The following is a 27,532-nucleotide window of genomic DNA, read 5'->3' as shown; positions in this document are numbered from 1 at the left end:
TCTGGCGGCCGGCCGTCCATCCCGGTCCATCATGCGGCGGCGACGTGGGTAGGCCTCTGCAGGCGCATGCAGGCCGGCGTGGCTGAGCGAGCAGAGCCCGCAGACGGTGGGGCGAGAGGAGGGAGGGGGGGGGGGGGGGGGGGATATGGGGGCGAAGGGGAGGGACAGGCATGGTCCAGAAGAGGATGGACGTGTAGGGCCCAGAAAATTAATTCTTCGAATGTGGCAATGACCGTCGCCGTACGACACAACGCCAAGGACAGTCACCATTGTCAGTCATCAGCCTGCCAGTGTCACCTGGCCACACACCTGGCTTGCCAAGGCGCGTACGCGCGTGTCACCTTGTGGGGTGGCACTGACGCTTGGACTCTGTTGCCTTGTGGCCTTGTGGCTTTGCTGGGTACCTCTGAGCGGTTTCGGATCCAGGCAGAGGGGGGGCAAGGTGATGGTGTGACGATGCTAGGGAGACTTAACCGGTGTTGCAAGCTGTGTCTCGAGACGGTTCTTGCACCAGGCAATCAGGCGAGAGCTGGCGGCCGACGTTGTTGCTCAGTACCGTTACATGCCCCGCTGCGGGTGATGGGTGAGTCTGCGATGATGCGAGCAAAAGGTTTATTTGATGGACCCCAGGGGCGGACATCTGAGCGGCAGGCACGGGTGCGATGTGCGACACGAGGTGACACCCACAGCGCGTCTGGAGCGAGTTTGCACAGCTGCGCAAGCCGCAGACAGAGACTGTCCGAACAAGCCAGCGCGCACAGTACAGAAGGGGCTGCAGCGCTGCAGGCCTCACACGGCCACAAAGAGTTTCGGCCTCCCATCCTCCCTCCCGAGGCTGGGCGTTTGGCAGGCGTCCCAGAGGCGTTTGCAGGAATTGCAGGCGGTGTGGGTGTCTTGTCGTGACCTGAAGGGTCCGATGGGAGCAAGTGCGGCGATTCCAGAGCAAGAAGGTGGGTCTCTCTCTCGGACACAAAACGGCCCAGCACAGTGTCCGCACACATATCCCTGGCTGGCACGGTTCCTTGTGGCCTCGAGGCCTCGAGGCCTCGAGCAAAGCTTTCCTGTTCCTCAGTGGACAGGGTGTGTGTCTGCTTCTTCCTCGGTAGCTGCAGTGTGCACCTCCTGTGCACCAGCCGAGCAGAGTAGAGTTTGAGCAGAGCCGTGTGGTGCCTACGTGACCGACGATGGCATGTTCTCCTCCGGCCCGTACGCCGCCGTTCTTTACCAGACATTTGGGCGTGTTCCTTGTTGTGCGGGGGGGGGGGGGGCAGTCGGCTGCTGCGTGGCTGTTTCTTCTCGGAATTCTCGGTTGTGGAGAGCATGTGCCTTGCTGGACCTTCTCCTGAGGGCCAGAGGGTGTGGGTGAGTGACAGGCATGACAGGTCACCCCTCTGTACCTCTGTGGACCTCTGGAATGGGCGCGTCAAAAAGGTTGCACAAGGGGACGAGGAGGTTTTGCAGAACCGGCAAACGACGACTTTCACAGATCGCACAGACAGCCCAGACAGCCCAGACACGGCACCAGGTCAGCCAGGTCTCGTTGCTCCCCTTTGCTCGTCCCTCTGTCCATCGCTCTCTCCCATCTCTCTGCTCTGTCCGTCGCCAAAACGAACACCCCGTCGTCTCAGGTGCATCCCCAGCTGCCCTCGCTGCCCTCGCCGCCGCCACCCGCAGCAAAGCCCTGCTCCTGCGCGCTCTCGCTCCTCGCCTATAGCCTACTCACTGTGGTCGTTGGCACACGCTCTGGCTGCTGGCTGCCTCAGTCGCCGGGACATCAATCCGACAACCAGACAGGCGCACCGACATCCTTTCGCTCGTCGGCATTCTCCCATTCATTCTCCCCCCCTTCCTCGATAGACCTTCTTCTTCTTCTCAATAGACCATTCTCCCCCAACCTCATCGTCGCTGTCCAACACACAACAACCACTTCGGCAGTACCTTTCTGCGCGAGTCCCTTCGCCTGGCGCCGCCGCCCACTTCTCCCTTCCTCCACACACGCCTGAGCTAGCAGAGACACCGAGCGCAGACAACTCTTTGCCTCTCTCTGTTGGCCGTCACCCTTCACACCAGGCAGACCGCAACACCAGCTTGCACCCAACTGCGCCTCCTCGTTCAGCCCGCTACACCTTCAACTGCGCGTGTAGCAGTGCCGGAAGCGCCCCGCCGCTACCGTCATCTTTGTCATTGGAAAACCTAGCGCAAGCCCGCGGTACGTCTCGGGAAGGCCAAGTTCCCCCCTCCCCCGTCGATGCTCTGTTCCCCCTCCCACACCCTAATCTTGGGCCCTGCCTTCCCGTGTCCTCGTCCGGATCACTGGGTCAGGTAGTATATCCCACCGCATCCTCATGCATGGGGTGTCCCCCGCTCCCCCCAATCGTTCTTCATTTATCTCTCCCTTCACCACTCCATTCCATCTCACTTCAACACCCTCGCTCCCCATGACCGTGGCCGTGCGCAACAACGACTGACCACCGTCCTAGCGCCCGTCACACCCCTTCCGACCCGCGGCACTTTGGCCATACGATGCCCTCGAGTGTTCGATCGAATCTCCGTGCGCGTCGTCTAGAAGCTGCTGCAAAGGCAGCTGCTCAGCAATCGTTTGGTCTTGAAGACGAGCTGTCGTTTGGCTCTGACGAAGACCTTATGGAAACGATTGGTGAGATTGAACTGCCCGATACGACTACCCCCGAACTCTCGCCAGCCCTGTCCGGCGATAACGTTCGCGTAATGCAGTCGGGTGCCGTCCAAGGAGGAACCAGCGTGCGCGTCAAGACCAAGAAGTCGTCGTTGACGTCGTCGTCGTCGTCGTCGTCCAAGAACAAGGAGATCCGTGTCCGCTACAAAGACAGCAAGGACAGCAGCAGCAGCTCGTCGCTCGCGTCATCTACACACCTCCTTCCTCCACTTCCCCCAGTCCCCTCGGGCTCGACACTGGACCTCCCCACAGACATGTTTGGTGACCGCAGCTCCCCAAGCTCCAGCCATAAGCGTGGGTCTCTCATGGGTGCCTTCAAGGTCAAGGGTCTGCGCAAATGGCGCGACGACCAGAGCTCGCGTACCAGCTTCGTCACGGACACGGCAAGCCAGGCCAGCACCCTCAGCCTGGCCAAGATTACTTCCAACTGTGAGTCTTCGCTTTAGCAGTGTTCCTTTCTGCCCAGCAACCCTCCCGCTGACTCTTGTGTGTAGCATCTCGTCCTTCGTTTTCATCTTCGGTCGTGTACCCCACCTCGGCAGCCGCGTCTCCGTCGTCCAATGTCCCCCACCTCGGACCTCTGTCCCTCCCTTCCCTCGACTCGCAGTCTGACGGTGGTGCGTCTCTGCGCAAGCAGTCGCGCTCCGACTCGTTCGATGTCAAACCCGTTGCCATTATCAACGGCGCCTTGCATTCGTCGCCGACACCATCTTCGGTCGCGACGTTCATCAGCCCGAAGCCGTCCCAGTCCCACTGGGCTTCCAACGGCATCGCTGCTGCTATCCTGCCCGGCTTCCCCGCAACAGTGGGCAGCCTAGAGCCCATTACTGTTTTCTCGGCCTCTGCGGCCAAGCGCCCTCCGTCTTCGATTCTCTCGAGCGGAGGTGAACGCGGCCCCAACGGCTTCCGTGCTCCCTCCACCTCGTCCCGCTGGACCCCTTGCACCCTTGTGTTCACCCAGTTCAAGATCTCACTCGCGCCCGAGGAGGCAGCTCAGCACGGCGGCGACAACGAGCGTACTGTTGCCCACATCCACGTGTTCAGCACCAAGCAGCAGCAGCTCGTCAACGGCTCGATGGGTATCCGCCGGTCAAAGTCCAGCGCGGGCATCAACCCTGACCAGGTTGCACCCCGTGTCGAGGTCGAGCGCCGCACGCTCTCACACGAGAGCTCGGCCACGGTCTGCGAAGACTGCACCGACGTCGACGGCCGCTCGGTTGTGCTCCGTATCCTGTTTGGCCACGAGGACCGCACGAAGGCTGGGAACGAGTGGCTCCTCGAGATGAAGGACGAGTCGCAGCTCTACGAGTGGATCCGTCAGATCAAGAAGACGGCCATCATGATCAAGTGAGTTCAAGTTCATCAAGCAGTCTCTGCTATTCTCGGCCTTGGGAGTTGCGTGGGCAGTGACATGTCGGCGGCCAACATGGGCTGCCGAACAAATTGTGCCTGGGCGTGAACCTAGCTTGCACCGTCTCACATCACAACAATTGGGGTTGCGCCCACATGCTTTGAAGCAGACAGGCGATGGCGTTTGCCATTACCCATCGGGCCGAGCATGACTCCCCTCGTTACCCACTCACTCTACATGGTGAAGTAATATATGACTAACAACTCCACAGCGCCGAAGAGTTGGGTTATGGCCACGCTGTCCGCTCAGCGTACGAAAACTCGAACGTATCGGCCGACGAGCTGGCTCACAAGCTCAGTGTTCACGCGCGTGCCGTGGCGGAGGCGCGCGACAGGCAAGGCCCCGCCGCCGCTTTGACGGCGCGGACCAGCGGACCTGCATCAGCAATTTCTCAGTCCGACGAGCGCCGTGCCTCTCTTGATCTCGCTCAGGGCGTGGCTCTCAACCGTTCACATTCTGCAGATGACGCCAACACTAGAAATGGCGCCCCAGCAATTCCTCGAGCACACCCTTTCGAGACGTCCTCCAACCGCGGCCAAAACGGCACCGCTGTTCGTACTGGCTACACCAACGGCAACGGTCAATCGCTCTACAGCGGTGACCTGTCCACCTCTCCAGGCTTGAACCTCAACGGTCTCACTCTCGAGTCGGGCTTCTCCTTCCCGGCTCCCCCGTCTGCTCTCCCTCCCCCGCGGCGTCCTCCCCCTGTTCCCCGGGCCGAGCCCGCGTCCAACACGACCACCCCCATGTCGTCGGCATCCCCCACAGTCCCCAACGTGGCCAGCCTCGACTCGCCTTCGGTGTCGTCCGTGTCGACCATGGGCAAGCGCTCACCTTCGTTGAGGCCAGCCCCTGCCGCTCCCTCGCACGCTGCTGTCCCCAGCGGCAACGCCAACAGCGGCGATGCGGATGATGAGGATGACGACGAGGAGGAGGAGGAGCACCTTATTGTTCGCCCACCTACCCCTCCCCGCGGTGCCAGCAAGGACGACACGTCCCGTAACCACCCTCCCGTCACCCAGGCTGTCAACCTCCTTGGCTCTCGCGCAGTTGCCTCCAGTATCACCAGCACCAACACGTCGAGCACTTCCGGCACCTCGCGTCTGCGCCGTCTCCGCGGTAAGCCGCAGGTTATCGACATTATGAGCGAGTTTTCCGCCATTGAGGCAGAGAACATGCCCCCCGACGAGGACGAGGAGCCCATCCGCGAGGACCGCGAGCGCCGTATCCGCTTTGCCGGCGACGAGTAATCATCATTTATCAGTCTCTCTCCCATTTACACCCACGGACCTACTTTCTTTCTCTCTCTTTCTCTTTCTCTTTCTCTCTCTCTCTATCCATCTCTCCCACGCACATAGACTCTACCGACCCCCGCCCTCTGGTTCCGCCGGCGTGCTCCCATGACCCACACTCCCTCCTGCAACGACTGGCATTGGCATGTCCACATTGTCGCACACGATTAACGATCTTCCGAACTCCCAACCAGTTTATACCTCAGTCTGGCATCCACAGTGCTCTTGTAACACAATGCATCTGTGATTTTGTACCCCAACCGTGGCAGAAGCCAGCAGCAGGAATTGGCAGTGACGAGCTGGACACCGTGCGGCCCCGCGAGACACATCAGTGGGCATTTGTAGATGGCAGTGGTGGCTTTTTGTCAAGCGGTGTCGTCGTCAGCTTCATTCGCGATAGGCAGGCAGACAAGTAGACATGCAGCACCAAAAACGTCGACATTTTGATGACCAGGACATGCCACACCCAGGTCTCACAGATCACAGACTCCGCATCCTCCTACATAAGCGAGCGGGATCAAAAACCAGCAACCACAACATTACGTAATACATATTTTCAACGCCTCCACCCCTGCTTTGAAGATTTCGACGGGCGGGCCACTGTTGTGTGACCTGCAGAGAGCCATCGTCCTTGGTTCCTCCCTTACACCAACACCCCACCCCACCCACCACCCACCATGCCCAAGGTCAGCAAGCAGTTTAAAAAGTTTGCCTCGTCGGGCAAGCTCACGGACACGATCAAGAAGCGCAGGCACCACCAGCAGGCCAAGTCCAAGTTTGAAAACCAAAAGGAGCAGCGCAAGCACCAGCGCGGTGCGGCGCGCCCGGAGCACGAGGTCTCGGACGACGATGAGGAGGAGGACGAGGAGGCCGCCATGGAGCGTGCCAAGCTCAAGACGATGGGCGGCAAGACGGGCGGCGTGGCGCGTACGGTCGACGAGCTGTTTGGCGCCGGTGGCCTGGACGTGCCTATCGACGCTGGCAGTGACCTCGAGGACCTGAGCGAGGACGAGGACGACGAGGACGAGGATGACGAGGACCTTGAGGGCGGCGACGAGGACGATGACATGGATGAGGCGGCTATGGAGCGCGCAATGGCCGAGCTCGAGAAGAAGGACCCGGAATTCTTCAAGCACCTCAAGGCCGAGGACCCCGAGCTCCTTCGTTTCAGCAAGGGCAAGGGCCGCGCCGACGCCATGGACGAGGACGACGACGAGGATGTCGACGAGGAGGACGATGACGAGGACGAGGAGATGGACGAGGACGTCGAGGTGGCCGAGGTCAAGAAGATTGTTGTCACCACCAAGATGCTCCGCGGGTGGCGTATGGCCATGCTCAAGGTAAGCTGGATCGCTGCTGTGTCTGTTGGGGGGCCAAGCTGACGGATTCGCAGCAGCACTCGTTCCGTTCGCTGCGCAAGACTCTTATTGCGTTCCGTGCGGCGGCCCACATGAACGAGGACGACGGCGAGCAGGGTGCTGGTCTCGACACCAAGTACACCATTCCTTCCGCCGCCGTGTTCAACCAGCTTGTGGTCACTGCTCTCAAGTTTACCCCTGTCGTCCTCGCGGCCCACGTCCCTTACAAGACTCTGCCCAACGGCAGGACAAGGCTTCAGCCCGCCAAGAAGAGCGCTCCTGCCAACCTTGACCGCACCATCCTGAGCCACTTTACGACTCTGATCCACCTCATCAAGTCGCTCCCCACTACCCCCTCGGCCCTTGCTGGCGAGGACGACTCCGAGGCCGGCTCGCTCTTGGTTACCGCCGTGTCTGAGAGTGCCAAGCTCCTGCCATGGGTTCTCAGTGCCCGCAAGCACGTTCGCGCATACCTCAAGACCCTCCTCGACCTGTGGTCTAGCGCCTCGGACTCTGTGCGTATCGCCGCCTTCCTCGCTATCCGCAAGATGTTCGTTGCCGGTGACGACGCCATCAAGGACCTCTGCTTGAGCAACATGTACCGCGCCCTCCTCCCTCCCATGCGCCTCACCTCGGTCCACACCCTTCCCTCGCTCAACCTTATGAAGAACACTGCATGCGAGCTGTACCAGCTCGAGCCCCAGCTCAGCTACCAGCACGCCTTCAGCTTCATCCGTATGCTCGCTGTCCACCTGCGTACCGTCGTCCGCTCGTCGACCTCGGGTAAAGGTGGTGAGGACGGCCAGGCCTTCCGCGCCGTCTACAACTGGGCCTACGTCCACTCGATCGACTTCTGGTCGCAGGTCCTCGCCGGTGCCGCCAGTGTCGAGGCCCAGGCCGCTCGCGGTGGTCTCGAGAGCCCCCTCAAGCCTCTCATCTACCCCCTGACCCAGATCGCCCTCGGTGTTGTGCGCCTCCTCCCTTCGTCGCGCTACTTCCCTCTCCGCTTCCACATTATCGCGAGCCTCATCCGCCTCACCTCCCTCACCGGCACCTACATTCCCCTCTCGCCCTTCCTCCTCGAGATCCTCGACTCGCCAGAGTTCCGTCGCTCCAACCCCAAGAAGGCGACCCTCAAGCCCCTCGACCTCGCGTACGTCATCCGCGCCCCGGCGTCCTACCCCAAGACTCGCGTCTACCAGGAGGTTCTCGGCGACGAGCTCGTCTTCCTCCTCGGCGAGTACCACGCTCAGCTCTCGACCAACATTGCCTTCCCCGAGCTCGCCCTGCCCGTCATCACCTCGATCAAGCGCCACATCAAGCGCGGTACCGCCGGCTCGCCCAAGGTCGCCAACCAGTTCAAGGTGCTTGTCGACAAGCTCGACGCCTCGCGCGTGTGGGTCGAGACCAAGCGCCGCAACGTGTCGTTTGCGCCCCGCGACCGCTCCGAGGTCGCCCGCTTCCTCGAGGGCACCAAGCCCGAGGCCACCCCGCTCGGCGGCTGGATGCGTATCCAGCGCAAGGTCCGTGACCAGCGTCGCCGCGAGGTCGAGAAGGCGCTCCGTGAGGTGCGCGAGCAGTCGGACGACGACGAGTAAGCAGGCGCGCGGCGTGTCCTGATCTACCTACGGACAAAGCAATCAAAACAGCCCGTCTCCATTCGGGGAGAGCACAGCCCACAGCAGCTCGGCACGGCCGTCCGAGTTCGCTGCATGTAGACTATTTATGCACTGGTTCCCTATAGCCTTACCCCCGTGGTCCCCTGGTGTTGTTGTCGTCTGCCTCTGGCCTCTGACTCTCCCACCTGACCCCCAGATCTGGGACTGCCCCTCGGGTTCTCGGCACCGCCAACATGAGCTGAGCAGTAAACAGGGCGGAATCGACGCAAGTACATACGTCAACGACGCCACACTCATGAACGTCCCCGAGTTGGCGTTACGGGTTGGGCGTGCGGCGCCTCCTCGCGTCCCGCGACTCTCTGTGAATGCATGCCACAGCCATGAGATCATGAGATGTGTGAATGTACGGACTTTTCTACTAGTCTTCCTCTGATCCTCTGACTGGACGAAAAAAAGAGTCGCGTCCCAACTCGGCCTCACGCTCACGTTCACCCTCACCTCACACCAACTCTATCCACTGGAACGCGTCCCTGGCCACCATGTCTGATGGGACACAGCAGCACGCTGTAATGGCGGGCAGCGTGACGCCGTCGTTGGTCCCGCGGATCAGTCCATGTTCGTTGGTTGGCACCGAAGGCACAGTGCAGTGTGCCCGTCACTGGATCACTGGATCACTGGATCACTGGGCGAGGCATGTGGGTGGAGAGGGTACGACGCTGGGTGTACAATTGTGTGGGTGAGTCTTGGCCGCTACGTAACGATCGGTGAGCGGAACTCAAGAGCCCAAGAGCCAAGTCGACCACGGCCGTGTCGATTGTGGCCATGTTGACGAGATGGCGAGTCTGGAGGGACGGTTAGGTGAACTATGTTTGCTTGCCGGACCGCGATCCTGGGAGGCCGCTCCTGGTCCATATGCCTCCCGGCCTCCCGGCCGTCATGTTCGGCTGCTTTCGGCTGCTCGGCAGATCGGGGTCGGGGGTACGCCAGAAAGCAATCTTATGCATGTTGTACGGGGAAGGACACGCACAGCCGAGAGCGCGAATGTCCATCTTATGGGACTCTATGGGACGACTGTCGAGTACGCAGCGGAGGGAAGGGTTACAGACATATTGGGTTTGTGGGACCGTCAGATGGGATGGCGTGTGACGACGCTGTGCGCGTGTACCGTTGGATTTGCGGATACAGATGCAAAAAGGACGGCGGCGACGGGGGCAGCGAACAGTTGTCGTACACGACTCGATTGCCCTACGTACCGCCGTGCGCACAACGCTCCGCACGGCATGGGACGTCATCGGCCTTTTTGCTTAGGGAGACAGACGCGAGACGGCCCACTCGCCTCCGGGACCGGCGGCCTCGGGGCGCGAGAAGCGGAAACGGTCATGCAGACGGGACGGCTGGCCAGCCCAGAACTCGACCTCGCTGGGGTTTGTCAGCTGCTGCTCAATAATCTATATGCTGAGCTTACAATGGGACAATGCGGAATCCGCCCCAGTGGTCGGGGCAGGGAACGTCCTTGCCCTCAAAGCGAGCCTCGGCAGCGGCAACGTGCTCTGGAAGGGCGTCCTCGTCGATATCGCTCGACTGGGTGGAGGCCCAGGCGCCGAGCTGCGACCCACGAGGCCTGGTAGCAAAGTAGGCCTCGCTCTCGGCGCGGGACACCTTTTCGGCGCGGCCGACGACGCGGATCTGCCTGCTGCTCTCGCGCCAGTAGAACGCGAGGGCGGCATAGGGGTTGGCAATGAGCTCCAGGCCCTTGCGCGAGTTGTAGTTTGTAAAGAACACAAAGCCCTGGCTGTCGACTTCCTTGAGCAGAACGACGCGAGCGGAAGGAATGCCAGAGGCGGTCGCGGTCGAGAGGGCCATGGCCTCTGGCTCGCGGACCTTTGGCAGGCCCGATTCCGGGGATGGGTTGAGGGCCTGTGCCAGCCACGAGCGGAAGAGAGGCAAGGGATCGGTGGGGAGGTCGGTGCTCAGGAGGCGCGATGCCTTGTACTGGTTGTGGGCAGTGAGCTTGACGCCCGAGGCAGTGGAGACGGTGGCCGTCGGGTCCATGACAGTGGTAGGACGCTGTGCCGTAACGGGGTCGGATGGGGTGGGGCCTGCGGTGGTAGCCATGTGGGCACGAGTAATGAAGCCGGGTGTGCTGCGGGTGGTGGTGGTGGTGGTTGGGTGTGCTGGAAGATGACGAGTGGGTAGGCGGCAGCGGCAGCGGCAGAGGGATGAGAGCATGTGGGATGAAAGGAAAAGAGAGACAAGAGATCGAGCACGACGCCGCCCAGGATAAATCGCGGGCGGCCAGCGGCCAGCGGCGGGCTGGACGACGACTCGAACGGACATGGCCGGAGCTTGTCTCTCGGGTGCGCCAGGTACTCGGCCCCTCGGAGTGAACGATGGCTGCCGATGGAGATGGCGTCCGCTTGTTTATTGTCCTCTTGTCCTCTTGTCCTCTGGTATCTTTTCCTTTTTCCTGCCTCGTTGTCATCTCGAGGCTGCCCTCACCCTTCATCTGACCCTCTGGGCCTCTTGCACTACTGTGGTCAAACGCGCTCTCTGCATTAATGCAGGGCCGCGCAGGTCCCGAGACAGGCGTGTTCTCGTCATTACAAGTCTGTCCCACGGTCCATCTTGTCCACTCGCGACCCCATCACACGGCGGACGCCTCACCCGAGCGCACCGACGCCAGCGACGCCGCGCCGACGGCTCACATGCACAACCCATGCTGCATGTCTGATTACCCGCGCCTCGACGTCCTGTCCGACGTGCTCGGCACCTTCTGCCGCCACTGCGGTAGCTCATCCCGAATTACCTTGGCCCTGGCAGGCAGCTTCGGGGGTTGCGCAACATCCTGCCATAGACAGGGTGTGGGACGGGCGATGGGAACCAACAACACCACGCTGGGATGGAGAGAGTAATCGCGGTGGTGGCTAGAGAGCTAGTGCAGCGCTATGCTGGAGACACACCCTGCGTATGTACCTTCATCGGCTGGCTCCCATGCACGCCCCAGTGGCCAGTGGCCAGTGACATCCCTCTGTTCCCGCCAGACGTACAGACAGAAAGACAGAGAAGACGGTCAACCCGATCCGAGGTCATGCCAGGGGTATCTACTTCATCCAAACAATCCGCCCAGCACCGTCTTCTTTTCTCCTTTGCCTCATTCTGATACTCTGTCGCCAGCCATTCACATCACCATTCTGCCCTCCATCCGCTACACGGCCGCGTCCCCCCAAGCATGCGGCGTCTATGGTGTGCCCTCGTAGGCTGCCAACAACAAGTCGCCCGCGGCGGGGTCACGCCAGATGGCCAGCAGCTGCCAGACTGGCTGTCCTGGTCTGACGTGAGTCGTGGACGGCTGATGAGATGGTGGCCGGCACGGCTCCTGCTGTCGCCACCGCCTGCCGTCACAGAATGTTGGGCGGCCAGCCACGCTAACATGCACAGTACACGACGACCATTGATGGACGACGAGTCACCACGGGCAGCATTGTCCAGGTACCACAGACATGTGAGTGTCGTCCCTTTGTTGACGACTGTGCTGGGCAGGGAAAAAAATCAACCGCGTCCCCCATCCAACAGTCGACACGCCCAGTGTACATAGCTTGTATCTGACACGCAATCAGACTATGGCCCAAGCATCCCGCTCAACAGCGACTGGACATTTGGAGGATCATCGTCGCCTACCGCATCGACGTCAAGTAGCGGATCGTCCTCGGCTCCCACATCAACAGGCTCAGCATCAGGAACAACCGAGACCGCCTCTGGCTCGCAGCCCTTGCCATCGTCTGGCTTGTCGTCGACCCAGTCATCAGTTGCGTCCTCCTCCCCCAGCGCAACTCTATCGTCGAGCGAATCTCCAACCACATCAACTACTACATCATCCACAGTGTCTACAATCCCAACATCCCTCACGTCCTCCCTGACAACCGGCTCCGCGGCCCTCACATCCTCATCCCTACCAACCTCTCAGCCCACATCCTCAACCCTGCCTTCCTCCCTAACCTCCCGAACGACAACACCCCCTTCCTCCTCTTTCACCTCCTCCTCCTCCTCCTCATTACATGCGTCCACAACAACTCAACCTTCTGCATCGACATCGACAGCGGTCACCGGCATCGTCCCCCATTCCCACAACAACGTCAAGACCATCGTTCCCGCAGTCATCCTTCCCGTCGTCGCAGTCATCGCCCTCATCCTGCTACTGCTGTGGTGCTTGAAACACCGACGACAAAACTATCGCGAGGAACGAAGTTTCAAGAATGCACGGTGGGCTGCAGTGGCCACTGGAGAACACTCTGAGAAGCCGCTGGGCGGGGGTGGTGCCGGAGGTCCCGCCGCCGTAGCGGGGGCCGCAGGAGCTGCTGCTGCTGCTGCGGCTGCTGCTGCGGGTACTGAGAAGAACCCGTTCATCGGCGAGGGAGAAGAGACCGGCTCGGCTGGCCACGGTGACGAGCAGTCGTCTTTGCTTCACGAGCACGAGCGCGATCCCGGGTTCGTCACTGCTGGCATGGCACCAACAGGCGGCGCCATTGCTGGTGTCGGGTTGTTGCGAAGCCTCGGCATCGGCCGACGACCCAGTTACGGGTCGAGCCGCACATCGTCGTCCTCGACCCGCAACATTAGCGGTAACACGATGGAGAAGGTCATTGGTCTCGTGGGGCTCTCCCCGGCGATACCCTCGGGATCGACACAGTCTCAGGACCGTTCAGCAAGTGGCGGTACAACAGGACAGACCGGCTCCACCAGCGGCACCACTACCGATGCCAAGCGTTCGTCCGGAGGGACAAGTACTGGCGCCTATGTTCCCATAGGCGACGATGACCTGTTCTACGCCGTCCCTAGACCATTCACCTCATCGCCAGGGACGTCGTCACCCAACGGCAGCGAGGCCTACTTTACAGCGGACAGCCAGGGCAATTCGGGCAATTCAGGCAGCACTGTGCATGTCCGAGGGGAACACGGTTCGCTAGGCAGCAACTCTGGTTCCTCGAGCGAAGGATCGCGACGCTCTGGACGGAGTAAGGCCAGCAGTGGACGTGGTAGCGGCCGTGGCGTCACTGGTCGTGTCCATTCGACCATTCCCGAAGAGGCCGCCGTCGTGGGTGGTATGGCCGCAGTGGCAGCCGCAGGGGCAGCCTTCTATGCTGCCCGCCGCCACCACAGCGACCAGGATGTGTACGACCTGAGACAGGACACTGCCTCGTCGAGTAGCCCATCGCAGTATGACTCGGCTGGCTCGGGCTCCGCTACTGATCGCTCTGGTGGCTCTGGTGGTCCTAACCGCCCGTCCATGGACGTCACCGAGTTTGGCCAGACTCGCCCTCGTCGACGTGACCGCCGCTTCCCGCCCACGACCGAGGTGTTTGTCACCCAAGGTAGTGGTGGCAGAGGCGGAACGTACGCGCAGTCCAACTTGAGTGCCGGCACCTTTGGCACATTAGACGATGAGAGCCGACCAAGTGTCGAATTCCACAGCGTCCCCCAAGGCCCACGACCGCCGCTCGCTGCCCCGGTCGCTGGCACTGGGCCCGACAACACGTCTACGTTAGGCTCCATTGTCAGCGGATACTCTGGCGGCTCTGGTTCAGTGAATGACCGCCCTTCACTCGAACGACCATCGCTGGAACTGGCATTGTTGGGCCATTCACGCACAAACTCAGGGGACCGTCCTTTCCTCGCCTTCGTTCACAAACGCTCAATGTCCGGCTCCGACAGGCCACTTCCACCTGTGCCGCCGACAGCGTACAGCCCCTCCAAGATGGCTGCCAGGAGTGAACCACATCTTCTCCGCACCTCGATGGGCGGCGTCAGGCGCGAGGGCCCCGGACCACTTCCACGCCGACCCTTACCTTCGGCCATTGTTGGTGGTGACATGATGCTGTCACCCTTTGGCCCCGGACGTGACGGGACGACACCACTCTCGAGTGCCCAGAAGCAGCAAGAGATTGCTGCCCAGCAGATGGCAGCTAGGCGAGAAGCTAAAGCTCTCCAGCGCACCTCTCTGTCGCCAGGAGCTGGAGCCTCGCGCTCTGTTGGTGACCTGAGCACCTCCCATCCGTCCGAAACGGCATCCAGCTTTGACGTTTCGTCGCGCAGAGGCTCAGCACCTCGGCTGACCGTTTACGACGAGTTTGGCATGAACGTCACCAGACCTGAAAGTAGCAGGTCGGTTCCGACACTGTTTGGTCCACACGATCCCGGATACGGTACCACCGGCAGTGGTAATACGTCTGGTTCGAGCCAGTTGGGCTCGGTATCTGAAGTGGCGGACGACAACCTCCTGGGTACGGTTATTCATGGAGCCCGGTTTACCCCACACGAGAGTCATTCTCCTACGAGGTCCCGCTCGAGGTCTCTCGGTCGAGCTATACCGGGCACGCCACCGACGCCTCGCTCTCCGCTGTACGGCGTCGTTGCCGCAAGAGGGAGTGACAGCAGCGATGACCTGGTGCAGAGCTTCCCCGATCCACCAACCAGTGAAGGAGAGCACTCGCCGGCGTGGCAACAGTCGCCAGCAGTGACGGTTATGAACCCCGACGAGGACGAGCAGAGGGGGAGGGGAGGTGCAATCCGCGATTTGTTTAGAGGATGGAGCAGACAGTAGACAAGACAGTTAGAGACAAGGAGCCTTCGGCAGTTCCCTTTGGAGAGACAAACAGTCTATATAGTTTACCTGTATCACCACTACATATTTCCACTACATATTTGTTCACTGGACGCTGCGTCGTCCAGCAGTGCATGTTAAACACCCATTTTGTGTAGCTCAGTTGATCAGTTGCTCTCCGCGGACCAACTATGATAACTTCGTCTAGGGGCAAGGAACCATTTGCCCCCTCGGTCCCCGTGACCTTGTGTGCCACCAGATCTCAGTTTGCGACTCACCCCATGATGCTAGTCGCAGCAACATGTCCGTCGGGGGCCCGACGGCCCAACAGAAATGCCAAAGATTCAACACGGATGACGCACAGTCACCGGCGATCATCGTTTACCGAGTTGGTTTGGCTCCGACCGACGAACCGACCTGCCGCTGGGATGCCGACCTTGCCGAGCGTGCGGATCAAATATCAACGACGGAGTAGACCGATGGAGCACATGCTTTCCGTGCCGTCCGCACAGAACCCGACACTCGGCTCATCCGACTTTGGTAGCGGTCCACTTTCTCCCTCCTACTCTGTCTGTAATCATACATCAGGTATAGCATGGGTGGCGGGAGACCATGTTCTCCAGAGAAGCATTACGACATGTCGTCGCCACCACCAGCAACAATACGAAACGATGACCTCGAGACCGGTGACTTGAAGCTCGAGGAGACTGGCCATGGACCTCAACTTCCAGAACCGCAGGCCGACTCCAAGTCGGAGGACGCTGTGACCACTGCCACCGAGCCAGTGGAACCATACACTATCTTTACAGACCGCCAGAGGTGGCTCATTGCCATCGTGGCCGCTATTGGGGCTACATGCTCGTAAGTGAGCCGCTGAAGGTAATGAACTGACTTCCTCCGCAGACCGATCTCATCCAACATGTGAGTTAGATCATTCGTGTACATATGTACAGCAACTAACATCTACAGATACGTCCCCGCCATCCCCACGCTCGCAGATGCGTTCCATGTCTCTGAGGAGAAGATCAACTTGACAGTGACAGTGTACCTGTGCGTGCTCAGCATCCGGCCGCAGCACTGACGCTTGCCAGTATCTTCCAAGCAATCACCCCAGCGTTCTGGGGTGCCGCAGCGGACGCCTACGGCCGGAGACCAGTTTTCATCGCCACCGTCCTCATGTTCACACTAGCCTGCATTGGGACAGCACTGTGTCCGACCTCGGACTACTGGTTGCTGGTCCTGATGCGAATCCTCCAGGCATCGGGCGCCAGCGCGACCATTGCCGTTGGCGCTGGAGTCATTGCCGACATGGCTCTCCCGCATGAGAGGGGCAAGTTTCTCGCCGTGTTTAATGTCACGTCAACGTTTGGGCCCAGCATGGGGCCGCTGCTTGGTGGTGTGTTTGCCTACACGCTCGGATGGAGGTGAGCTGAGCCTCGCCGCTCAGAGCTCACACCATAGGTCAATTTTCTGGTTTCTTACCATCATGGGCGGCGTCGTGCTTGTCCCCATGGTATTGTGAGTTGTCGAGGGTCAACCATGGGCTCACCGATGTCAGGGCGTTTCCAGAGACACTGCGATCTATCGTTGGCAACGGATCGCTGCCTCCTCCCATCCTCAACTGTACCCCGCAGGCCTGCATCCGTCGCCGACGGTCAGAGAAGGAGTATGCACAAGGAGGGCTGGGTAGCGACGCTGTTGCACCACTACCTTATAAAAGGTGAGGTCCTCATTGGGTCTTCCAGCTGACGACCAGTTTGCGCCGTTTACGTCCTTTGTGCTCCTTCTTGAGCCCGACCTCCTGCTCATGCTCATCTGGTCGTCACTGTACTACGCCTTGTACTACGCCGTCTTGTGAGTTTCTTCGTAGAAAGCCTGCTGATAGCGCAGGACAATCTTCTCCACCCTCCTGGACCAGATCTATCACTACTCTGAAATCATCATTGGCGTGTGCTACATCTCCAACGGCGCCGGTGTGGCCGTGGGCGGCATCGCGACCGGCCGACTGATGGACAAGATGTACAACAGGGAAAAGGTCCGTGTCGGCGGCGACCATCGCACGACGGACGAGTTCCGTCTTGAGTGGGTACGCCTGTCCATCCTCCCTTGGCATGCGGGTATCCTCATCGTGTCGTCTATTGGACTCGGTTGGAGTATGAAGTATCACGTCCACGTCAGCGTGCCGCTCATCTTAAACTTTATCTTTGGTATCGGCACGGGGTTCCTCGCTGTCACGACCATCTTTGCCTTGGACCTGTTCCCTGGTAAAGGAGGTGCGGTTACTGCATCAGTGAGTTGGAGATTCCACTTCTAAGCTAACTCTCCCAGTTCAACCTCACGCGATGCCTGTTCGGTGCGGTGGAAGTAGCCACTGTGCAGCTCATCAACAAGGCGATGGGTGCCGGGTGGATGTTTGTCCTCCTTTCTGGAATCTGCCTGCTGGCCACGCCACTGCCATTGCTGGTGGTGCGCTATGGACCACGGTGGCGTAAGCGACGAGCTGAGCTGGCTGCCAGGAGGGAGGCGGAAAGCATCACGTAGGTATGTAGAGTTGTAGAATGCTATATAATGCGCGGGCAGTCAGTTGGGCGCACACAATCCGCGGTCTCTTCCTCTCATTTCGACTTCCCTCCTGCGTCACCCACTTCCTTCCTTCCTTTTCCCCTCTACCTTGTGACATTGCCTTCTCATCACACCTCTTATTCCTTGCATCCACCCCTTGATCCTCGGCCTCCTCCACCACCTCAACTTCTTCTTCTTGACGCCCCAGGCGGCCCAGCACCGGCCTCGTTCATCTCTCCTCCCTCCCTCCCTCCTCCCTCACCCTTCCCTCCGTTTCACCCACCCTCACCCACCCAACACCACTTTCTTTTGCGCGTACCCATCCAACCATCTTCCCCCCACCATGCCTTCGTACATGGACACCCCGAGGGGTCGTCTCACTCGCGTCGGCGGGTGGGAGCTCGGCCAGACTCTGGGTCGTGGAGCTTACGGTTGGTGACCGCTGTGTCGAATGTCCCCCTAACAACCACAGCCCATGTCCGCCTCGCCACCCACATTGTGACGGGTCACCAAGCGGCGTGCAAGATTCTCCCCGCCCTCCACGGCCATCCTGGCATCCCCGTCGACTGGAACGCCACTCTTGACGCTATCGAGGCGCACAAAGAGATGGTCCTGCTCAAGGCGTTTGCTGGTGCCAAGCTTGCCGGCGTCGTGAGGCTCGAGGGCGTCTTGGAGGAAGGTGGATGGACGTGAGTTCGCATGCTCCCCTCCCATGAACTGACTTTGCAGCTACGTCTTCCTCACCCTCTATCCACATTCCCTCTCCTCTCTCGCCCACCCAGTGCCGGATGTAACCATTGTCCCGTTCTTCCGCAAGCTCCTCAGTGCCATGCACACCCTCCACATGTTGGACATTAGCCACGAGGACATCAAGCGCTCCAACGTTCTCCTCGACATCCGTGGCAAGGACGTCCATCCCATCCTGGTGGACTTTGGATTCAGCCACTTCTGGCCCAACAACACTCGCGGTGTTCGCAGCCTGGGGGGTACATTTGACTACTCAAGCCCTGAAAAGGTTGCAGTGAGTGTCCAGTGCGGAATGGTCTTGTAACTGACCCAACAGGATGACCGCTACGATCCTCGAGCCAACGACGTGTGGTCACTTGGTGTCCTCCTCATAAAGATGCTGGACATCCCCCACCCCTATGTTGACCGTAACGACCCCAACGAGACTACCAAGATGGCCAAGCGTCGTATCGTCGACGGCGACGCCAGGTGGCAGTGGCGCGACATTGACATGGTCCCCGGCGGCCGTGCCGAGCTCATCATGGGCATGCTTGAGCGTGACCCCCAGAAGCGCATGACTGTAAGCTTTTTGTGCTGTGATTAAAACTGACTCTCAGATCCCTCAGGTGCTCAACCACCCGTATCTTGATGACCCCGGTATCATTCCCCCGGCCACCATCCCTCCCATGCGTCTCACGTCCAAAGTTTCCCGCCCAGTCTCACAGGCTGTGATTCAAGATCTCTGCTTCCTTGCCCATATTCAAGGCAGGTTCGTCTTGTGTGAGACGTCCAAGAAGGTCGAGCAGCGCCTCTACGGTCGTGAGCCCTGCTGGGAGCAGCGTTGGGCTGTCATTCTCGATGAATGGGAGCAGCGTGCCGAAATTGACTGGGAGGACCTTCCCGTCATCCCAGAACGCAAGTCCAAGAGCCGTGAGTGTATGCGCCTTCGAAGTCAGTGCTAACGTCAGTCCCCACTCGCCTTCGTCCCATTCCCAGTCTCCGCCACATCCACCTCTCGCCAGTTGTGAGTACTCGGTGCCGTAACCTGCTCATTTCTGACGACTGCTAGCACACACCGCAGGACCAACCCGCCACTGAGGACTCTGCGATGGACGTGTCTACTACCGCCCACCAGACCCCTTCCAAGAGGGCCACTCCGGACAAGGAGATTGTCACTCCCCCTCCTCCTGCGACCCCAATTCCGACCACCAAGACCAAGTCCCGTATCAAGGCCATGAAGGGCAAGAACGAGGCCGAGGCGCCTACTCCGACCCGCACCGTCCTTGCCGTCACTCGCACTGTCAGGGCTGCCGTCGGCGGCGAGGTTAAAAAGGTCATGGGTCCCAGTGCGTTTGGTGTTCGCTCCAAGCGCCCCAACACGGTGTTCCCCAACAGGGCTGGTCAGACCAAGCCCGACTCCTCCGGCAGCTCGACTGCGGTCGACTCCTCGGTTGGCGTCTCGGGGGCTAAATCCGCCATCCCTAGCCGTGTCCCCAGGCCCAAGAAGAACTCTGCTGCTGTGTAGGTGTTGGATTCTTGTTTGCGGCGCTCACTCTCTAGTACCATTCAGAAGAAACGTCTCCCCCCTCCTGTGCGTCTGTCTCCTCCCGAAAAGAAGCTGCAGGGTAGGTTAGCAAGTCAGCACATCGCTGACCACGAGCACTCGCCCTCGGTCCCCCGGACCAGGCCCAGCCTCCCCGTCGTTCGCCCAGGTTCGTGTAACCCCCATGTCTTGCAAGCCCCTCCCAGCCACATGTGACATACAGCAAGAAGAGATACATTTCATGTCATTTTGACCTCGTAGTTTCATGTTATCGTTCTCTCGCCGAAGTACAAGGAGAGAAGAATAAAGGATGCAGGGTATTGTAATTGTTGTTCGTTTTTTTGTCGTTTTTTAGGCAGCAGGGGAAATGGACAAGATGGGCACCGGTACCACGTCGTCGTGCGTCCTTCCCTTTGTCGTTGCGTCGTGGAACTCAAACGACGGCTGTTCGTACGAGTGCTGCAGTGTAAACTGGAACGACGGCTCATCGTCGGAATCACCATACGACGAACGTTTAGAGTGTTTGCCAATGGACCGCATCGACTTTTCGTCGTCGTCCATGAGCTTTTCGCTCAAGTCAACAGCCGAGGCAAAGTGGGCCACGCTCGCATTGTCGTGTGGGGGGTTGAACACGTCGTGGAATTCTTCCTCGACGAGGGTTTTGGTCTGCTCGGCGATAATGTGCTGTCATGTCAGCTCGGCCTAGATACGATGGGAGCTTACCAAAGCATCTGTGACTCCCCACACATGCAGCATGTCGTCGGTATCAGGCTCGTAGCCGTACACTGCCATGGTAGTAGACACGGCCGTGCGAGCGCCATGTACGAGAGAGTCGGTGTTGATACGCAGGTCACGGATGGCGTTTCGGGTAGGGTCGACGGTGGACGTGACAGAGATGTTGGCGCTGGTGGCGGAAACCACTTGAGTCGCGGGGCCGAGGAGATGGACAATCGCGCTCTTTTCGCCACCCCCAAGGTTGCGAACGGGAGCTGACGACGGGAACCTGTTGCTACGAGAGCCTCCGGCAAACACTTCAAAGACGGGTCGGCTTGCTCGACGGGCTGAAAGGGTGGCGAACGAGGGCCGGATCAGCGACGACATACCACCTGCGTTGGTGTTGCTGATACTCCGGATGCGTGCATGGGCGCCCAAGCGTGGGCTCGGTGGGTTGCTGCTGAGACGTGGTGAGGGAGTAACGCCAGCGAGACGTGGGGTGCCCGACGCGCTGGGTGTGCGAGTGTGTGACGCACTGGGTGTACGGTTGTGCGACGCACTGGGCGAGCGACTGTGGGATGGCGTCACGGGTTCAGCGATAGTGAGATGGGTCGGACTGTGGAGTGCCGGGGGCACACGGGCTGAGGGTCGGCGCACAAAGCCTGAAAGGGAACGGACAGGTGACGCGCCGAACAGTCCAGCTCGTTGTCCTCCGTGGCTGATAGAGCTAGCGATGGACGATGGACGTGAGCGCTCTCCGTCACCGCCGGCCGAGTTCATCTTGGAGAGGGTCGTCTGGATTCGGAGCCTAAAGTCGACATTGAGCGTGGTGCGATGAAGGACCAGGAGCTCAAAGAGGGACCACATCATCCAGTCGACCACGCGGGGGACAGCCGGCGCACCACCAGTCGGTTCAAAGAATCGCCCGTTGCCGTCGGTGAGGGACCCAAGCAAGGTGCTCGAAATGTACGTCCACAGCCCACGGACACCAGAAATACACTCTGGCGCGCGGACGACGATGACCTTGACGGTTTGAAGAGAAAGCACAGCGGTGGCAGCAAGAGTGTCGGCCTTCTCCTTGGTGTGTCCGCGTGGACCCTTCTTCGGCTTGAGGACGCAACGCAGCAGGCGAGGCCAGAGATTCGCGTACTCGTCGTCGCGGTTGACGTCCTGCGGCCTGTCGACCATGAGAGAGAGGGGGAGAATCACCGAGGCCAGGAGACCAGGCGTACAAACCACGTCTTCCACGACCTTGAAGGCATCACTTCCGCGCAGGAAGATGGTTGTAGCAAGCAGTTCCACCGCAGCAGTCCGGAGAGGGACAATGAACGCCATACTCTCCTCTGACGCCAGTGCCAGCATGCGAATAGCCGGGTCGACATACTCGTTCACAACGATGGCGGTCATTTCGGGGCTCAGTTGATAGTGCGAGCGGCGAATGAGTTCAGCAATCGCGTCCAGCACACCGCTGAAGTCGATCGTCGCCATGTGCTGCCTATACGCTGATGCGATGTCGCGCAGGAAATCGGTAGGGTGCCGCGACGCGAGATGCGTGCGTGCCAGAGATCCCAAGATACTTGACGCGGTTGGACCAATAGACTTCGGGTCGTCCTGTAACAGCGACATGACAATGTCGAGCATGCGGCGCGTGACATGGACACTGAGTCGTCCACCGCAGCGTGAAAATGCGTCGACCAGGAACACATATTCGCGGTTTGCACCGGTCCAGTCTGGCACACCATTCTCCTCGCCAGGAAGGAAGCGAAGCATCGCTGCGTCGTCACCAGCGCGGCCCTTGTGGACAAAGCGTCCAATGGCGTCAATCGCATCGGGAAGCAGTTCTTGGCTCTTGGGGTCCGTCATGAGAGGCACAAGGCGAGCAAACAGTCTCATGAGCTTGATGGAGCGGGCGGAGGCGGCATTGACGGCGATGACAGTCACAAATAGGCGGATAATATTCTCGCGCGGGAAGACAGTCAACTCAAGACTGAGAGTTGCAATCTTGTTGGCGCGGCGTTCCTCGGCGCGCGTTCCGAGTTCGGAGAACGTGACTTCGGCACCACCGCTGACCATGTGCACAAGCGTTTCAATCTCTTGCCTGTCATTGAGGCCGCGGATTCCGGAAGGAACACCCGACTGCGAGTTGTTGTCGACCGAGAGTGAAACGAGGAGGTCGTATGCCGCAGCTGAATCAAAGGGGTTATCGGCAATGGCCAAGCTGAGCTGGTACACAAACACGTCTTGGTGAATGCGGTAGAACGAGCGGCATGCGTACTCAATGGCGTCCTTGATACCGCGGTGGCAGTTGACGTACGTATCGTAAACGACACGCATGGTGGGCACGAAACCGATGGACGCCAGTACACGACGGAACCGTGTTGAGCAGATGGAAAGCGCCCGCATGGACAGCGCCGCAACCACAATGTCGGTCGTACCGTGGAGCGCGAGGACCGACGAGATGTTGTTTAAGAAGTGACGCAACTCGGCGCGATCGTTATAGTTCGAGTTGAGACCCGAGAAGAGGACAACGGCGAGCTCAAGCCACGCCCGAGCAAATGGCAGGTGGGTGAACGAAGCTTGGACCTGGAGGTTGAACAGCATCTTTTTAATCAAGTAGACATCGCGGGGGTTGGCGCGCAGCACGCCCGTGAGGATGACAAGCTGCGCGGTCTGGACGTCGAGAATGTCCTGCTGCCAGGGTGTGTGGAGCTTAAAACCCGAGTCGTCCTCGTGGATCGCACCTGGGAGAAGGACATACTCTGCCTTTGACTTGCGAATGTCGCGGAGAGAAAGCTCAGAGACATGCGGGATGATGCGCGAGATTGTGCTCAGCACTAGCGACCACTGGGGGTACACCGGGTCGTTTCGGACCATCATCTTCAAGAAACCGATCAAGGAGTTGATCGCCACATAGGCAAAGCTAGGCGTCGGTGCGGTTACCACTGCGTTCAAACGAGCAAGAGACGAGGGCAAGTCGAACGGAAAGTTCTCCGTCACGGGACGCGCGAACAGTGTCGGGTCCTCACGTTCGAGCATGCGGATAAGTTCGTATGACATGGAATCGGTCGCCACATCGTCCGAATCCAATAGCAATCGAGCCTGCTCGTTGATGAGAGCAGTGACGATGGGCGGGAGCACAGCACGGCGAGTCTTGTTGGTGATTGACTGCATCGAGCTGTTTGACACAGTACGGGAAAGCGTCACAGGCCGGCCCTTGGCAGCAGGGGATGGCGTGGGTGACGGACTAGGCGACGGTGCGCGGTCCCGCTGATCGGCATGCTCTGTTGACGTTGCAGGGGGGAGCAGTGTCACGGGAATGCGCTCGTAATCTGACGACTTCATTGTGTCGTCCTCGCTCCAACCAAGTTCGAGGAGACGTTGACGGAGCTCCAGAGGAAGGCCACGGCCATACTTTTGCAGCGCCGCATCCTGTGCGTCACGGGGCACAACCCATTCGGCAGAGCCGACCTCGGTGAGAATAAACTCCAGTTGTTTGCCTGCAAACTTGAACACGGCGCCGCGGCGGTCCGTGATGCTATCCTGGTTGAGAATCTGGAAGCGATAGCCGTACATCATGGCGAGCTTCAGGAGGGCCTTGCATCGTTGTGGTCCATTCAGGGCGAGGTCGGTGGTGACCAACAGGCGGAAGGATTCCGGGACCTGTTCTGCACATTTGGCCATGAGGAATGTCATGGGAGCGATGGGCTCGTCTGGCTGGCCATAGCGTTCCCAGACGATGGGCAAGAGGATGGTCCAGTCGTCAGGCGTGAGGCTGATCTGAATGGTGACAAGGAGTGACGAGAGCGAGGTAATCAACGGAATGTTGACCATATCTAGACGTGGCTTTGCCAACGTTTTGTCCAGAGTGTCATAGATGCCGCGCAGGGTACCGAGCTGCTGGATATCAACGTACTCGGAGGCCGTGGGTAGATCCACTGGGTTTCCTTTATACCACGAGACTCCGAGGCGCGTGGTTGCAGTTCTCTGTGTCCACGACGACGCGTCACGCAGGCGTTTGAGCGCCTGACACACGAGCGACCGGTAACTGACAGGCAGTGTACCTTCTTTCTCCTCAACTTCGAGCAATGAGCCCAGTCGGGACTCAAGAGTAGTGAGAAAGGTGCGTAATTCAGGCGACACATGGACAATTTTGCCCAGGGCGAGGATGAGCTCGACGAGCATGGCGTAACGTCCCAATTTGACAGTAACGACGTTTGGCGACCCTTCTTTCGCCTTTCCCTTGGCCTGGCGTGGCCCAACATCGCCCATGAGGACAATAGCAACCATTTGGGGATCCACTTGAGTCCAGTAGCGTGTCGGTCCCAAGAGCTCGGAGAGGGCCGTAATGGTCTGTAGGCCGCTTGCCAAGGACGAGGGTTGCGTGGCAGCAGCACAAGCGAAAAGCGGCTTGTAGAAGAGCTGAGGATGACGTGCCGCCAGCCAGACGAGAAAGTGCTTCACGTCCGGGTTCGCCGAAGACATCAATGTGAGACGCTTGAGCAAGAGCGGAACACATTTCTGGCCAAGGATAGCCAGGTCCGAGTCCAGGAAGTTCCGGACGGCCTCCATGACCTGGGACAAGGGATATGATCCGACGAGCTGTTGAGCCGAACGGTCCATGGCGTCCTTTGGACCAGTCTTGAGCAGGTTGAGAAGACGCATACGCTGGGCTGCGGAGCTGCTTCTCGCCATCGAGGTCGCGAACGGGTCGTGGGGGTCCACCTCGGAGCGATAGCGCTTGAGGGTCAGGTCGATGAGGACTGTCACGTACGCGCTGACAAGATTACCTTGCTCGTCGGGCAGAGGTTCACTCTCGTTGAAGATGAAGTCGACCACATCGGCGACTGAGGGAATAATGTCGGGATTCGACGTGGTCCTGATGATTGAGGAGAAAGACCCAAAGAACTGGATTGCCGAGTCTACTCGCAGCCGCAAGACGACAGGGGGAGTAGCATGCAAGATTGGCGTGGGGGCAAAGCGCTGGCGTCAGCTTCTGGGAATCCAGTGTCGTGGCTCACCTTCAAAACTTCGGCATTGTTGTTCAACAGCCAAGCAGTCACATTGGGCTCAACGTTGACTGCGCGTCCCGCTGCCATCCAGAGCAGCTCACGCTCGATACCGTACCGATTTGGCGAGTCCGATCCAATATCAGCCGCAGTGTCCTCCAAGAAACTGGGATCGACTCGCACAATTTCACCCTGGCTCACATCGCGAATGAGATCGCTCAGGAGCCCAGCTTGTTGTTCGCTGGGGTAGGGCGCGTTCTCCAAAGCGTGAAGAAGCTTGATGAGGGCGATGGTGAGTGACTCAAAATCGGTTGCGGTTGGGGGACGCGCAAAGCTCTCCGGGAGGGCAGGGTTGCGCCTCAGAACGGCAGACAGAAGGTCGAGGCCACGGTTCCGCAAAGCTTTGTCGTCAACAAGCATTGCTCGGCAGAGCCACAACCAACGGTCAAGCTCTTCCTATCCTGTCAGCACCCTCCGACATCCTGACTGAACTCACATCAGAGCTGTCGCTTGCCCAGTTTCGAACTACTGTTCCAAACACTTCCAAAGCCTGCGCGCGTTCACCATCCGTGGACGCCGAATCGGGGAGGAAGGTGACACCAAGCTCGGCTAGGATGGCGGCATGGTGTGGACAAGTGCGAGACCACACGCGCTTTGCTCGAGCATCGGGGAGATGTTTGTGGAGCTCGGTGAGAAGAGGAGCAAATGCAGAGAAAACGGGACCGGTGTCGACAGATGGAGCATGGTGGTCTCTTTGGTGGCCTCTGTCGAGATGAAGATGGTGTGCGGACCGCGCCTTGCTGGACTGCGGAGGTGCCATGTCATTGGTACCGGACACCTGAGCCATTTGCCTCAAACGACGGTTTGTTTCTTCCAACGCGCAGAAGTCGAGGCATGCTTTAACATCGCGGGCAAACCGACGACGCTCGCGGGACGCTTCCTCGCGCTCCTCGGGGGAGAGATCGACGGCAAAGCCAAACATGCCGATGGTGGACATGCGTGTGCGGTCGTATCCCATCACGTTTTCAACAGCGTTGCGGAAGCCGAATTGTTTTGCAGCCTTGGAGACGATACCGAGCTTCTTTGGAGGACCTCCACGAGCGGCAGACCCAGAGCCGGTTGCTTGGCGCTCATCGACGGGTGTGGGTTGCATGACGTGCTCGCGCACTTGCTGCCAGCGCTTCATACCCGGTGAGATGGGCGGCGGAGTCTGCGGCCGGGACGGTGGTGCCAATGTAGTGTTGACACTCAACCTCGGTCCCTTGGAGCGCGATTTGGAAGTCATCGTCGAGTTCTTGGACTCGGTGTTTCGTTCGATAGATGACTCCGAGTCCAGCATGACCTGCGGCGAGCCCACAAGCGGTCCACCGCTGAATATCATTGGTACTGCGTTTGGCACACCCGTTTCAATCACTGGTGGGTTTTGTGACTCGGGAACAGACGCCAATGTACGCGGGGTAAAAGCATCGACCCGAGCAGCGGCAATGGGCTCCTCGTGCATTGCGTCGAGGTCGCGGACCGTTGCCTCCAGGTCGCGGATCGTCTGCGAAGGAATAGCGGTCCGCCTGCGTCCCGTAGCCTCCTTGGCTTTCTCAGCCTCCTCATGGCCCATGTCGCTGAACAACTTTCCAGTAGTGAGCTGCGACATGGTCTCGGGATGATATTGGATGCCATCACCGCCGGTGCCAGGGTCCGTTGGCAGCGACGAGGCGGTGTAAGGAGGAGTACGCTCTGGGCCGACCTTGAACGAGTCCTCCTCGCCGAGTAACTGATCCAGCAGAGAATCTGACTGGTTTGCCAAGCTTGGGAGGACACCTGGTCGGGTTGCGGAGGCGTTGTCCGTTTCGTCGTCTGCACCGCGGCCAGTGACGTTTCGTGAGGGCACAGCGAGGGAGCGTGGACCGGACACACGCCTGGGGCCCTTGGGATGACTTGGCACCGCTGAGGGCGCCGAGCCTTGCTGAGACTCTGAGGCCGGCGCCATTGGGGGCAGAGTAGGTGGATGTGG

At 59.7% G+C, this 27,532-nt stretch overlaps 6 protein-coding genes across 6 annotated transcripts; 4 read left to right on the top strand and 2 right to left on the bottom strand.

Annotated features, from left to right (window-relative positions):
* Nucleotides 1-2,523: 2,523 nt before the first annotated feature.
* On the top strand, nt 2,524-5,356 carry EHS24_005958 (uncharacterized protein; the record flags this gene model as incomplete). Its single annotated transcript, XM_028621433.1, has 3 exons — nt 2,524-3,124; nt 3,190-4,042; nt 4,318-5,356. 3 exons carry the CDS (start codon nt 2,524-2,526, stop codon nt 5,354-5,356), a joined length of 2,493 nt encoding a protein of 830 aa, XP_028477885.1.
* A 719-nt stretch (nt 5,357-6,075) lies between these two features.
* NOC2 (Nucleolar Complex 2 protein) lies at nt 6,076-8,354 on the top strand (the record flags this gene model as incomplete). The annotated part of the gene is made up of 2 exons (XM_028621432.1): nt 6,076-6,738; nt 6,792-8,354. The coding sequence occupies 2 exons, from the start codon at nt 6,076-6,078 to the stop codon at nt 8,352-8,354; spliced, it is 2,226 nt and encodes a 741-aa protein (XP_028477884.1).
* Nucleotides 8,355-9,679: 1,325 nt separating this feature from the next.
* Nucleotides 9,680-10,490, bottom strand: EHS24_005956 (uncharacterized protein; the record flags this gene model as incomplete). The annotated part of the gene is made up of 2 exons (XM_028621431.1): nt 9,680-9,794; nt 9,841-10,490. 2 exons carry the CDS (start codon nt 10,488-10,490, stop codon nt 9,680-9,682), a joined length of 765 nt encoding a protein of 254 aa, XP_028477883.1.
* Nucleotides 10,491-11,604: 1,114 nt separating this feature from the next.
* EHS24_005955 (uncharacterized protein) lies at nt 11,605-14,973 on the top strand (the record flags this gene model as incomplete). Its single annotated transcript, XM_028621430.1, has 3 exons — nt 11,605-11,709; nt 11,814-11,877; nt 11,993-14,973. The coding sequence occupies 3 exons, from the start codon at nt 11,605-11,607 to the stop codon at nt 14,971-14,973; spliced, it is 3,150 nt and encodes a 1,049-aa protein (XP_028477882.1).
* Nucleotides 14,974-15,610: 637 nt separating this feature from the next.
* On the top strand, nt 15,611-19,983 carry EHS24_005954 (uncharacterized protein; the record flags this gene model as incomplete). The annotated part of the gene is made up of 17 exons (XM_028621429.1): nt 15,611-15,834; nt 15,877-15,894; nt 15,943-16,023; nt 16,065-16,397; nt 16,435-16,491; nt 16,532-16,693; nt 16,864-17,263; nt 17,302-17,439; nt 17,490-17,514; nt 18,008-18,224; nt 18,265-18,556; nt 18,599-18,841; nt 18,879-19,191; nt 19,230-19,285; nt 19,331-19,782; nt 19,822-19,886; nt 19,922-19,983. 17 exons carry the CDS (start codon nt 15,611-15,613, stop codon nt 19,981-19,983), a joined length of 3,138 nt encoding a protein of 1,045 aa, XP_028477881.1.
* Nucleotides 19,984-20,155: 172 nt separating this feature from the next.
* EHS24_005953 (uncharacterized protein) lies at nt 20,156-27,508 on the bottom strand (the record flags this gene model as incomplete). Its single annotated transcript, XM_028621428.1, has 5 exons — nt 20,156-20,470; nt 20,528-25,498; nt 25,537-25,925; nt 25,968-25,980; nt 26,021-27,508. The coding sequence occupies 5 exons, from the start codon at nt 27,506-27,508 to the stop codon at nt 20,156-20,158; spliced, it is 7,176 nt and encodes a 2,391-aa protein (XP_028477880.1).
* Between the last annotated feature and the right edge of the window lie 24 nt (nt 27,509-27,532).

This window comes from Apiotrichum porosum, assembly GCF_003942205.1.
Source record: "Apiotrichum porosum strain DSM 27194 chromosome Unknown scaffold_3, whole genome shotgun sequence".
NCBI lineage: Eukaryota > Fungi > Basidiomycota > Tremellomycetes > Trichosporonales > Trichosporonaceae > Apiotrichum > Apiotrichum porosum.
Note: the sequence above shows the minus strand (reverse complement) of the source record. Positions and strands in the feature narration are given on the sequence as shown.